Genomic DNA, 13213 nt, shown 5'->3' with positions numbered 1-13213 from the left:
CAGGGCATGTTACTTAGAGAACCTAGCCATGACGAGGGTGCAGATAACAGTGCAAGTCACAGAGTGGTAAAAGAAAAGGAGGATGGGCCTACACTGTAATAAATTCTTGATACCTATATGTATCCAGCAGTGGCTCAGATGAGGATTTCCCTCATGTCATTTCAACTTCTCTTAATTTTATCCATATTGTTTCCAGATTTGGATTTGGGGGGGTTATTCTTCAAAGAGAAGAGTGCTACAGTGCAATTACTGGGCAGTGTTCCTGTATCTTAATGAGAGAGAACTGTACAGACATGGTGATCATTACTGGTAATGACACCATGACCAGATTCTCTGTGTGAGGCAGACAGCAAAAAAGGAATTGGAGACAAATGCTGTTCATCTCCAAGATTAGTGCTGCCTCCGGAAATAAACTACAGGGCTAGTTAAGTTGCTGCCTGCCATGGAACTAACACTTGAAACTACTTCCTCTCAGTTATTACCATAACAGGAGGATAAGGCACCATACGGTGTGACAACAATGATACAATTTATGTGGAAAAAAAAATCCCTGAATTGTTATGTCTTTTAAATAGCAATAAACTTCATGCTACTTTACTATCTCTCTTATATTTCTTATACTCAAGCATCTGGCCTCTCCTCCAGACTTCACATTGATTCATGTATTTCCAAACGATGAGCTTCTTTTCCAGGTCTCATACAGTAAAGTTCATTATGTCCTGCAGAAAAGGAGATGAGAGGTGGGTTGCCTCACAGATCCATCTTTCTCTTGCACATTTGTCCTGTCAGGTCAAAGGCATGCTGTTAATCTCTCTGTTGGAAATACAACAGCAAAATTACGGTGGCTGTAGAATCCTGACAGCCTCCCAGCTGCCCAGCACTTACAGATGGATTTTCTAGGCTGCTGCTGATTCTCACCCTGCACTACTTCCATCTCATACAGAAACACAGCATCATGTTTCAACACATCTCTGAATTCTCCTCTGATTTTTTCTTTTACAAAGTAATGCTCAAAGGCTAGTGAAGCAAAAAGGATTTTTGACATCAGTGAAAATCTCATCTGTGTGAATGTAATCATTTTCTGTTTGTAATAATCCAACACAGAAGTCGGGATCCTGCTACATGAGATGCTCTACAACCTCAGAACAAAAAGACAATCCCTCCCTCAGAAAGACTATAAAGCTTGATAAGTTTCTCTCTTTACTCCTGCACTGGATCTATCTGGGATGGAGTTAATTTTCTTCATAGCAGTCCATATGGTGCTGTGTTTGGGATTTTTGTAACTAAAACAGTGTTGATAATGCAGTTGTGTTTTGGCTGTTGCTGATTGGTGTTTGCAGAGCATCCAGGTCTTCTCTTTTTCCCCACTCTGCCCCCTCAGTGAGTAGCTTGCAGGTGCCTGAGAAATTAGGAGGTGGCACAACCAGGACAGATGAGACAGACTGACCAAAGGGATATCCCATGCCACAAGACACCATGATCAGCAATAAAAGCTCAAGGCAAAGGAGGAGGAAGTGAGGACATTCTTGCTTATGGCATTTGACTTCCCAAGCAATTGCTATGCCCACTGAGGTCCTGCTTTCCAGGAAGTGGCTGGACACCTGTCTGCCAAAGGGAAGTAGTGCATGAATTCCTGTTTTGTTCTGATTGCATACACAGTTTTGCTTCTCCTATTAAACTGCCCGTATCTCAAAGCAGAAGTTTTATCACTTTTGCTCTTCTGATTCTCTCCTCCATCCTGTTGGTGGGGGAAGTGAGCGAGCAACTTGGAGGATGCTTCATTGGTGGTCAGGGTCAACACAGCACACCTCCATAATTGTTTGGTTCTCTCTGTGCCCAGGATTTGTCTGTAAAATTCAGCAATGCCATATGAACAAACAGCTCCTTACACCACATATTCCAGCTGAAACCATGAGGAGCTACCAAGGAGCAGAAAAGATGCTCTGACCTTGGAGAGGATCTCGGTATCACTGACGCTGAATCAGCACAGGAGATAGGATGTTGCAGCCTGTGGTTTGGGGAGCTTTTTTTTCACTCTTGATTTTGTCACAGGACTTTACTGTAGTCATTTCCCGAACTGTAATAGAAGGGGAAAAACAACTCTTCTATTGCACAGGAAGCATGAGAAAAAACTCTGTTGACTTGATAACGAAAGCCACAGCTACATGTGGCAATGCAATGAACATACTTACTCCTGGGACAGGATGAGGATAAAGGTGCCCATCAGTCTTGGACATGACCTAAATGAAAATTGTCATTTAACATGGACAGAACACAGTTATAAAATTTATATAGTTTTGTTTACTGTAAAGGCAATAGGGATTTTGCTGCATAGTATATATGAAAAAAATTTTGGCAGAAGTTCAGCTAAGAATACCTCTTAATTGAAATGCAAGAAAAGAAAAGATGGTTGAGGTTTCTGTGACATGAGGCTTCTGCCCTTTCATGGTCAAGGAAGACTCCACAAGCCCTGTTTCAGTCTAGCAGGTAGTGAGCAGCACAGGTCTGTCTGTGCTGAGACCTTAACTAGCAGCAGGGTGCAGGTAGACTCACCCTTCTCCACTCCATGTTTCACCAGACAGGCTCCTATCTCTCTGTTACCTGGTGTCATAGACAACAGCATCCTGCTCTCCTCAGGGGGAAAGCCAGGTTGGATGGGACACTGAGCAACCTGTGCTAGCAGGAGTGTCCCTGCCCATGGCAGGGGGGTTGGAACTAGATGATTTTTAGAGTCCCTTCATAGAACCATTCTGATTCTATGATTATAAGGTCTCTGCTTCTGGGTGCTGGTTGGCAACAGCAGTACCTGGATATTAAGCTCAAGCATGGTCGGAGACAGCTGTGGTAATTTTGCATTGTGGAAGAATGCAAAGGTGGGTTTACAAATTATTAAGGAATGGACTGAACATAGAACCCTCTGGGAATGAAGGTTGGTAAAGAGATGGGTGTTTATCTGGGCACACATTTATACAGAGTGAGTGAAATTTATCTTCATTAATTTAGACCAGTGCCTAATCCCAGAATTACTGTTCCATAATTGCGCTTCAAGAGCTTCTACTTATATGTTATATGACTTCCTTAAAATCAGACAGGTGTTCTTTGTTAGTTAAAGTGTTTTCTTTTCTTTGCACTTAATTATCAGGGAATTTGAAGCAGACATTTGTTGTATCTAGGTCTGATTAGCCAATTTCCTGTAAACTGGCATTCCCCGAATGCCAGAGGTTTAATTTCATTCCCTGAGTGCCAGATGTTCATTAATAGAAGATGATATGAACAAACCACTGAAGAAAGCTTCATTGTTCAGACATTACTAACGGCTTAATTTATGATTACCTAGTGGACACTGTGATGGCGCAGTTTACCACACACTGCTTTCATGTTCAACAGTGCCTTTCATGGAAACACTGCTAATAAGTGTTGAGCAGTGCAGAAAAGACAAAGCTAACTGCAGTCTGTAAGGTGATTCATCCAAATTCTTACCATAGCTGCTTCCAATTATATAATTTTTTTCTTAATTTAATGATCTTTGCCCCAGGATTTGAACCAGCTACTGTAAAACTTGCTTAGTTTTGTATGGTTGTTTTTTTGGTGTGCTTGATTTTTTTTGTTTTTGTTTTTTTGGTTTTTTGTTGTTGTTGTTGTTTGGTTGGTTTTGTTTGTTTTTAAGTTGGTTGGTTGGTGTTTGTTTTTCAATTTTTTCTTAGTGTGTGACACAGTGATCTTTAATAAGCAGACAGGACAAAAAATTCCCAGGAAAGAAAGTGGAAGCAAAGATAACAATCATTTCCTGGGACCACCATGTTAGATTTGTGTGCAAGCTCAGCAGCAAGCCCCCAACTTTCTGGGGCTGAAAAGAATGACTCATCACAAGAGGAAGACTACTCTTATAGAAGTCCTATTACACCATGACCACACTTCAGTAACTGCTCACCATGTTTCTCTCCTGTTCCCTATAAACCCCTCACCCAAGGAAAGCTCTCACTAAGGAAAATGCAACTGCAGTCTGTCTCTGTGCAGTTTAGATCTTGCTCCCTCCCTTCCAACACTAGCTCAAACCCAAGATGGAAGGGTACTGCAAGTCTGACTGTAAGACATCACTAAGCATGTTAATATACATATTACTATTGGAATATAGAATTGCATGTTACTTTGCAATATGGAAAGTCATCATATACAGAAATTCAAATTTTGGCCACAGTCTCTGCCATTAATGACACCTAAAGTCCCTTTCCAATAGGAGCCTTATACCTCACACCTTGGACCAAAGCTTGCTTAAAAGCACGTCATTTTGAAGCAAAAATTCCCTCACTACAGGATATAAGATGGTCTTGGACTATTTTTAACCCACATACTACAGTCCTATGGTAAAGTAGTCTTATACTCCTAACCCCACTGCCCTGCTTCCCAGCCTTCCAGAAATACCTCCTGGACTGTTTTCTAAAACCCTCCTCCCATTAAGCGCCAATTGAAACTTTCCTGGGTTTGCTGTCTGCATTGTAACGCTCTTGTTACAAACTTCACAATGCTGCTTGTAGAAGAGCTCTGTGACTGCCCCGCGGTTACCCGTCAGAGCCTGTCAGCAGCAGAATGCATTGGACAGCCGTGACATAAGTACATCGCATGAGGGATCCACAAGCGTCAGAGTGGAGAGAGAAACATGGCTTTTCCTCCTGCAAGAATTTTTAATTTTTTTTTTACATTCAAATAAAGTAATGGGAATCCTGAACTGTTTTGTGATTTGCAAAATTTTGAATTATGTTAGTTTATATTTTGATAATGGTAAAGCATGTCGTTTCACATTTGGGCTTCTAGTTTTAAAACTAAATTGGTATTTAAAAAATGTCTTTCTGAACCACTGTCTCTTAAAAAATGAAACTAGTATATTCTGACAATTTCAAAACAAGAAAATTCAAATTAAATAAAAAAGCTGACAAAAGATTACTTTTGTTCTCTGGAAGAAAAACTTTCAATTTCAACAAATTGTAATTTTTCTGCAGAAAAGTGTCCCTTGCAAACTCAACTGACATTGCATTGTGTACTTCCAGGTGTGACTTTTTCCCTGTAGTTGTTTTTAAGGCAGAAACTACAACTCAACCTGAAAAGAAAAAGCAAGGGTGTCACTACAATAATAGGATGTGAGGGAGTCTTGTCTACCATATGGAACATCCGTTTTGGTTTTTTTTTTATTTGCTACTTTTTGGGAGAAAGTGGAGGTTGGTATGTTAATGTTTTGTGAGAATGATCCTCAGCTCAAACACTCTTCTCTCATCCAAGACACTCTGCCCCAATCACAAAATCTAATCCTCAGGGACAATTAGACTGTAGAATTGCAGCTCTGTAGGTTTCCGGGAAAATAAAATTGAGAGAAACAGCAACACTTTCAAATCTACAAGTCCACGGGACTTTTTTTTGCTCTATGCCACCAGCCAGTAAAATAGGTCTTCAGTTTGAGACTTGTATACATTGAACTAGATGGATAGGGAGGAACACTCTTCATGAACGGTCTATATGAGAATTGCTATGCTTAATATAACTCAAAATGCATTTTTTACTCATAAAAATAAATGGAGTCCATCATCTACTGCCAACATAGACAGTGGGAAATAGTATTTCATTCAGAATCTACATACATTTCTATGGAACATTACTTTGTTGAGAGGAAAGTGATGAGGCAAGAAGGTGCCTTGCTCTTCAGGAACTGGGGAGGAGCTCACTGGAGGAATAGAAGAAGATTATCAGTGAGTTAAATCAGCATGTCAGAGGAGGAAAAGAGCATTGGAATCAATAGGCATTTTCCTACTGTCTCCTGTCGGTTTTGCATTGGGCTTTATAGTCTTAACCAAGAGAGTTTACTCAGAGCAGGGCAACATACTAAGTTAGCATAATGTGTCAGTAATGCAGCAGTACAAAGTAAGTTAGACTAGGCAAAGCTACAGTCATTGGGCTAAAGAGAGCTGCTAAAAAAAACAAAACAAAAAAAACAAAACCAAAACAAAACAAACAAAGCAAACAAACAACAATGACGACGACAAAAAACAAACAAACAAACAAACAAAAACAAACAAGAAAAAGTCATAGAATCATAAAATGGCTTGACTTGGAAGGGGCCTTAAAGTAGAGATGGAAATGGTAGTATGTGACTATGATACAAGAGATGTTTGAAGGTGTTGGTGTTCTGTCTCCACGAGAATGTCTCTGTGATAGTCAGTGAGATTTTACTGGAGTGTGGCTGAACTCAATTTTACAAAAAAAAAAAGCAAGATGACTCAGAGTGGAACCTGTGCTGTTGGAACTCCCCTTTCCACATGACAGACCACCACAGCATTAAACCGTGGCAGAGATTCAACCACTGCCCAGGAGCTGTCCAGATCACCAGAACAGACTGCTTGGCAAGGCATCTGAAATATATGAAAGGAGCATAAGGATAAGTTCTGTATGAATTTAGTCCAGTGGCATTCGTCATGCCTAATGACTGTGTTAAATTTAGAGCAGAATACAGCAAGGAGAGACAATCAGTAGGCAGAAAAACACAGCTATTGGATTTGCAAGCCTGTGGATCTCTCCTGTGGAAGGGGCATACCCATTTTCCAAGACATTATAGACTTAGTATATGACTGTACAGTTATTGTGCAGAAGTACATTAGCAACTCTTTGCTCACTTCAGGGTATAAACTGGAACTGCACCTTTATGTATGTGTGATCAGTTTTTCCTCCTCACCGTTTACAGTTATGAGGAAAGTCTAGTGAGGTTTTGCTACTGAAAAGTTTGACTTTGGTTCTCTGGACAATGTTTATTCCCACAAACACCAACCAGCATCAACAGATAAAGAGTTTCATGTAAAAGAATACAAAGGGATTATCTGTGGCTGCAAATGTATGTTCAGTGAATGTCATTCTTACCTTTGAATATTTGGGGTTGATGGCATGGTCCTCTGGCAGATGATCAATAACACAGTGATTCTTACCCTGCTTGGTGTTATCCCCTTACCAATGGATTCCAATTGCTTTGAGCTCTTTGGCTTTGACACCCTGGTTTATGACCAATTCAAGCCACAACTTTTAGAAATCAACTGCATCCAGCCTTGTGTTTCAGCTGTTCCACTGATGACACTGTGAGAAGAAAACTTTTTCACAATATTGCTGAACTGCTGAACTACAAGTAGATTGACATTTTCAGGCAAAACCCAGTAGCTGGAATAAAGGCTGGCAGAAGGTGTGTGCCCCAGACCACAGGTGATGAGAGTGCCTGGCTTACTCACTTGTGAAAGAGCATCTAAATATATTTCTGCTTCTTTTCTACAGCCTGCTCTGCATGATGCGAGAGGATCAATTTGTAAGGTAGCTGTCCTGACCAAGAAAACTGCCAGAGCACTTCCAAGTAAAACACTGATTTCCCAGATGCAGGAAAAAAATACCATGCCAAAAATAGCCTCCCGAGCAAAAGCTGAAGCTAAAAATAAACAAATCCCTGGAGGCTGGGCACTCTCCACACAAGTCTGTCCAACTCAGCAGCTGTTTACCTACACCTGACTTCTGCAACTACAAGTTAACACACGCACATATTTCCTCTCTGATAAAAACCAGAGGCCTATGCCCCTGGTTGTCTGAATGGAAGTAGCTCTGTTGAGAAGTCACAGCCTAGTCTAAATTTAAACAAAAATTGAGGCCAAATACTGGCTGTAGCATGTTTTTGCCAATGCCAGAAAAACCTGTGGAAAGACAAGAAGTGTTTTGGAAAGACAAAATGTTTTTCATCTCCCTATAGGATTCATGAAAATTTGTTCATTATAAATCCTCCAGGACAAAAGACATGGTGAAATAGGTATGTGTTGCTGCAGTTAAAGCACAATATGCAGTCACACTTAATTTGGATTATTTGTGTTCCTACAGCTATGAACCCTTGATGGTAGAGCCAATGCTTCTGGTTAACTAATGCGAGTGGAAGGTGGAGGAGAGGGAACGTGAGAATAGTCTGTGAAAAACAAAGGGGTATGTGTTGTAACTTGTCTGCGAAGGACTCCCAGTTATAACATACCTGACAGAGCTTGTCATTCATGTAGGTGCTTTTCTGCCTCCTCCTTTTCAAACCCAGTGTGTGCCTCTTATTTCAGTAATTCCTTTGCTATTATATAATAAAATATCACCTGAAACAAATATCTTGCTAGAATGATGGTCAGCTATGGGTTGGCAAAAGTGTTGTGAAATCTTCAGTAGTTTCACCCTTGATTTCACCAATAGAAGATTTGCCATCGATTTGCTGGAAAGTAGGACCAGGCCCATGCTTATGTGTCATTACAACCGCCCTGAAAGCTGGTGCTAACAAGGTGAATGTTGTCCTAGTTAGAACAGTTGGGACCAGTTCATCACTGGATGGGTGTAACCCAAAACTGTGCATTCTATAACCTTCCATGCCATTTCCCAGAAACTGTTATCAGTAGAGCATTTACACCATCTGCCCAGAGCAGCCTGACTCATCAGGCTATAAACTAGGTGTTAAGAGGCCTGCGAGATAGGAGGGTGCTCTTGTCCTCACACCCTTTGTGGAACTCTCCACCCTGAGGGAAGTACTGAGCATTCCTGCCTGAACTGGAGAATATATAATCTTGGAGTCTTGGAACTTTTTTAACCACTCGTGGGATCCAGAGGAAGACTGCAGATCACTGCTCTCAACCAGACTGCAATCACCACTCTTGACCAGACTGCAACAGCACTCTCACCAACAGGTTTTCCCCTCTTCTTTTACTTTGGACTCAAGGGGGGGCCCAATGAACACCACTCTGTTCATGCCCCAGGGTGCTGGGTTATACATTGGGGTTTTGTGAGTTAAAACCAATTGTTTATCTGTATGATTGTACTTATTGTATTATTTTATTAAATTGTTATTCTGATTTATAATCTCTCTTTTGAGTTGGATTCATTTCCCCTGCTGGTTTACCTTTAAACCAGCACAAATGTACATATCAGCACAGTGAATACATATGGAAGGTGTTTGCACACATGCATTGCTGCATGCACAGTTTTAGAGACTGGCTTGCACATATTCCCTATGTGTTACACATGTGCAGGACCACAGGCCAAATTATTCCACAATCAAAATGCCTCCTGCAAGTAGACTGAAGCAAGGAATAAGGAGCATAGTAACAAAATTGTTCCTTATTTGATTTACAATTAGAAGGATCACATACCCGCAGAATTCTGTGATTCTGTGACACACAAGTTATTGAATAGTAAATAGTGATTTACGGCTAAAAGCTGCAAACAAAGACTGTTTTCTAAATTATTACAGAAACAAAAAGAATGTCAGCATTTTAACTGGAGAACAGGGACCTTTTGTTAGAGGAATTCATGGGAATAAAAACAATGTTGCTTTATAAAACATTGGTATCATGTATTTAGTTTCCCAGTCAAACTGAAAACATTAACCACATTCACTTTTTTGTGATGCCTAATTGAAAAAAAAATCAACATATGTTTGTTTTGCTCAGCATAAGGAAGAACAAACTGAAATTCTTAGTGAAACACATGGAAAAGAATGATATCTTGGATTTATTTTGATTAGAGTTTTCTTTTACAAAACAAATAAAATATGCTATTTCAGCAGTGAAAAGCTGAAAAGGAGAGTTATGGAGCAGTAAAGAGAAAACAATGCAATTTTATCATTACACCAGTCAATACCAAACTGCACGGATGTTGATAGCATCATAATTAAACTGATAAACTGAAGTATGTGTATGATCAACATCAGCAATGCTCCTTGCTTTCTTTCATAGATACTCTGTAATTTGAATGGTGATTTGTTAATAGTCTGAGTCCCTGAAAACTAAAGAGAAGACAGAGCAATTCTATAATGTTGCTATGAAAATGTATTTGTTGTTACAGGAATTTGGGGGGCATAAGGAGATAATTGGGCATCTCAATCAATGGGCAGGTAAATGAGCTGAGCTCCTCAAGAGAAATGTTTCAGTGATTTCAAAAAATTCACTTCCCTGGAAGTGTTCAAGGCCAGGTTGGATTGGGCTTTGAGCAATCTGCTCTAGTCAGCGTAGGGCAGCACTGAACTGTATACTTGAGGCTCTTATGCCATGGTCCAGAATTGTAGTCACTTTCACAACTAAGTGGCAGAAAAACAAGGGAAATTGTGATCAGTACCATAAAATAAACACTTCAATGAGAAGTACTGTGGGCATTTATTTTAATGTTGTATACGCAAAGAGCACATGACCGCATCCCATTCAAGTCTCACTCAAGAGACATTACATTCAGGTAAGGTTATTTCAATCTAAGCCAGTCACTCAGCCAAAGTAATTTTCAGCCTTACAGATCCATCCAGTCCTTTTCACAAGTTAAATCTTGCTAACAGTTCTGACCTGCCAAGAAAATGGTTTGAGCTACATACATACAGTGCAGCCCTTTGCGGGGAGGAATTACTTCTTATCTAGGATGAGATTACCCTCCTCATCTTTGATTTGAACTCGTCCAGTGGAGTACTTGGTTTCCCGTCTGCCGTTGCAGTACACAGTTTTCACAGTGCCATCTGGGTACTCCCGCCTCTTGAATTGTGCAGTGTGAATCTCCTTCTGGCCATTACTGAATATCACTATTTTATCTCCATTCCTGAAAGAAATAGCAATGAATGCAGTGATGAGAAGGCACTGTCTTTATTAACCTGTCTCACTGAGCTGTCTAATGTGACTCAATGAAAGCAGAAAATAATGTCAGATGGCATTAAAACACGGGATGGCATTAGAGATCTTATCTCACAAAAAGATTTCAATACATAGTATAATAGCTAATGGAGATTTGCGTTTTACATAACTTCATGGAGGGATCTCAAGGCTTTTTGCAGGCAGAAAATCTATTTTACAACAGGAACCTTTCGAAGCCCAGAAGAGGCACAAATGAAAGATTCCTGTTTTTCTCATGTTGCATGGAGGAATAGAGAGACAATACATGAAATGCCTTGCCTGAGATTAGAAAGGGAGTCAAATGGGTAAGAATACAGCTTTGGAGCCCTCACCCTGAGTCCTTTAGCACCCACATTTTTAACACAGACAACTGGTGATCTCCCAGCAACTCTGGCCAGTGTAAAGTTACAAGGAACCAAATGAGGAATATTTCACAGTCACTTTGCCAGTGACAAATGATCATCTATCACTCAAGGTGGAAGTGAACAGTTTTCAGTGTTACATTGTAGCAAAACCCTTGCTATCTTAAAATTCCTTTCTCCTTTCATCTAGAAATTTCCTAGCTATGCCAAACCCAGCCACAGTTCTAAATGTCAGTATCATTGGGTGTGTCCAATGCCTGGTTCCTGTCATTTATACAAGACTTACTTTTCTACTTTTACTACTGTACCATCTGGGAAAAAAGTTTCCTTCAGTCCGTCACTATAGAGGCACTTCACTGTGTGATCTGGGAACACAATTTCTTGTGTGCCATCAGGATAATGTTTTTCTGTGGAAAAGAAGATGTAAGAAGTCTATCTAGTATTCTTTCATGTTTCTGTACACACAGTTAGGTCAGGATTTTTTTGGATATCACAGTGAGGATGGAAATTATATGCAGAGTACAGCTAAAGAAATTAAAGAATTATGTAATCAGATAATCAAAATTAGAAGAGTTACAATTATATTCCATTATTATACTTGCTTTGTAGGAGGAAACTGAGCAGTGAAGTGATGGAATATACTGGAAGTGAAATGCAAAGACAATGTTAAATGGCAAGAAAATACTTAATCTCTTGGAGTCAGAACGCAGACCACACTTTCATAATAAAAATAAATCTGCACATACTGTTCATGCTTATGAGCTCTTGCATACCTATCTGATTATTGGGGAACTGCAGCACCTTCAGGCCATCTGGATAAGCAGTGTGGGTTGTCTGTGCATCTGCATAATAATAAATCTGGAAGGAGAGTGAAGTGTTAGCAGCATGTTCACAATACTTGCATAAGCAGATTCAATCATAACAATGTGCTTAAAAATAAGCCATCTTTAAAAAGTCATTTCAAGGTCGTTTTCTGCATCTGCCATCCATAAAAGTATCTATGTTCACACTGCTGTTCCTTCCTCTCATTCACTCTCCTCCTCATGACTGTGTCTAGATGACACTGTTTTCATCTCTGTAGCATACAGAAGAGTGCATAAAGTCATCCTCCCATCTCTTTGCTTTGGATCTCATCCATGAACTATTAATTTAAAATAGCCCTACTGCTACCAAGGCCTCACTTATTTCCACTCTAGCTCACATACTGATTAACTACTTATATTTATATAATGCCAAGAGGAATTAGCTACTCTACAAATGAATAAAAACAAGTCCTTGCTTCAGATGGCTGCTTCTGCCCCTTGCCTTGTTCAGTCTCCTGCTTGGCCAACCAAATATTTTTTCCTTCTTTGACTGTTACCTTCGTGCCTTTCCACTTTTGTCCTTGTAGATGAAGAAGTTTCACTCCTCAGGGTTGTTAAACCAACACCCTTCCTTATCAACTTCTCTCAGAATTAATAGATCAAGATAAATGATAGGACCTCATTGGAAAATCAATTAATCATTTTATTTTCCATAAAGAAAAAAAAAGTTACACACCACTCTCTGATCTGGCATGATCTTCTTTACATCTCCATTGGAAAAGCTAATTGTTGTTGTCCTTTTATCAACACTAATCTCTTTTTTAGTACCATTGCGGAAAGTGAGGATTCGACGTCCATCGGTAAGCACCTCTTCTACCTTCAAACACATAAAGCATCTAATTGAAGTCAAAGGAAATGAGCAGCATTGCATTGCCTTCCAATTAAACTGGAGCTTGAAGTAAGTCATTCTATGCCTTTGTATTTCAGAAGTTATCACTGTAGAACAGGCCTTATTTTTTTTTTCATTTGTGTATAAAGGGAGCCAAAAGAAATTTTCTTTTCATAAGATGAACTTACTTGCATCACATATCCCAAATTCTCACCCTATCGCCTTGTTTTTCTGTTAAGGGAGGTAAGGTACACAGCCCTGTGGCAATAGGGACGCCAGTCAGGTTTTTCCTTGACCAACTTCAGTGAATTATTGTCTGGACTCATTTCATATATGCTTGTGCATCTTCCACACAGGTGACTTGAGAGACCCTGCTTCTGGATTATGTTAGCCAAAATGATTTAATCGATGTATTAACACAGAGTGCTGACATGATAGGTTAACAATCATTGTTTTCCAAATAATCCTGTATGA

General features: G+C 39.8%; 2 protein-coding genes across 2 annotated transcripts in view; one reads left to right on the top strand and one right to left on the bottom strand.

Annotated features, from left to right (window-relative positions):
• The first annotated feature begins 6120 nt into the window (after positions 1-6120).
• TTLL2 (tubulin tyrosine ligase like 2) lies at positions 6121-7608 on the top strand. Its single transcript, XM_027712048.2, is given in 9 exon segments — positions 6121-6151; positions 6154-6530; positions 6532-6709; positions 6712-6749; positions 6751-7069; positions 7072-7243; positions 7245-7467; positions 7469-7538; positions 7541-7608. Coding segments are annotated over 9 exon segments (1476 nt in total).
• A 2816-nt stretch (positions 7609-10424) lies between these two features.
• LOC120322932 (centromere protein J-like) overlaps positions 10425-13213 on the bottom strand; it is a 36863-nt gene continuing 34074 nt past the window's right edge. The window contains exons 14-17 of the mRNA XM_039379565.1: positions 12587-12727; positions 11821-11905; positions 11334-11454; positions 10425-10614 (exon numbers count right to left, since the gene is read on the bottom strand). Coding sequence (XP_039235499.1) covers positions 10425-10614; positions 11334-11454; positions 11821-11905; positions 12587-12727 — 537 coding nt within the window. The remainder of the gene's footprint in view (positions 10615-11333; positions 11455-11820; positions 11906-12586; positions 12728-13213) is intronic.

The sequence above is a fragment of the Pipra filicauda genome, unplaced genomic scaffold, assembly GCF_003945595.2.
Source record: "Pipra filicauda isolate LSUMZ 115617 unplaced genomic scaffold, ASM394559v2 scaffold16_size7369187_pilon, whole genome shotgun sequence".
NCBI lineage: Eukaryota > Metazoa > Chordata > Aves > Passeriformes > Pipridae > Pipra > Pipra filicauda.
This window is presented reverse-complemented; position numbering and strand designations above follow the sequence as displayed.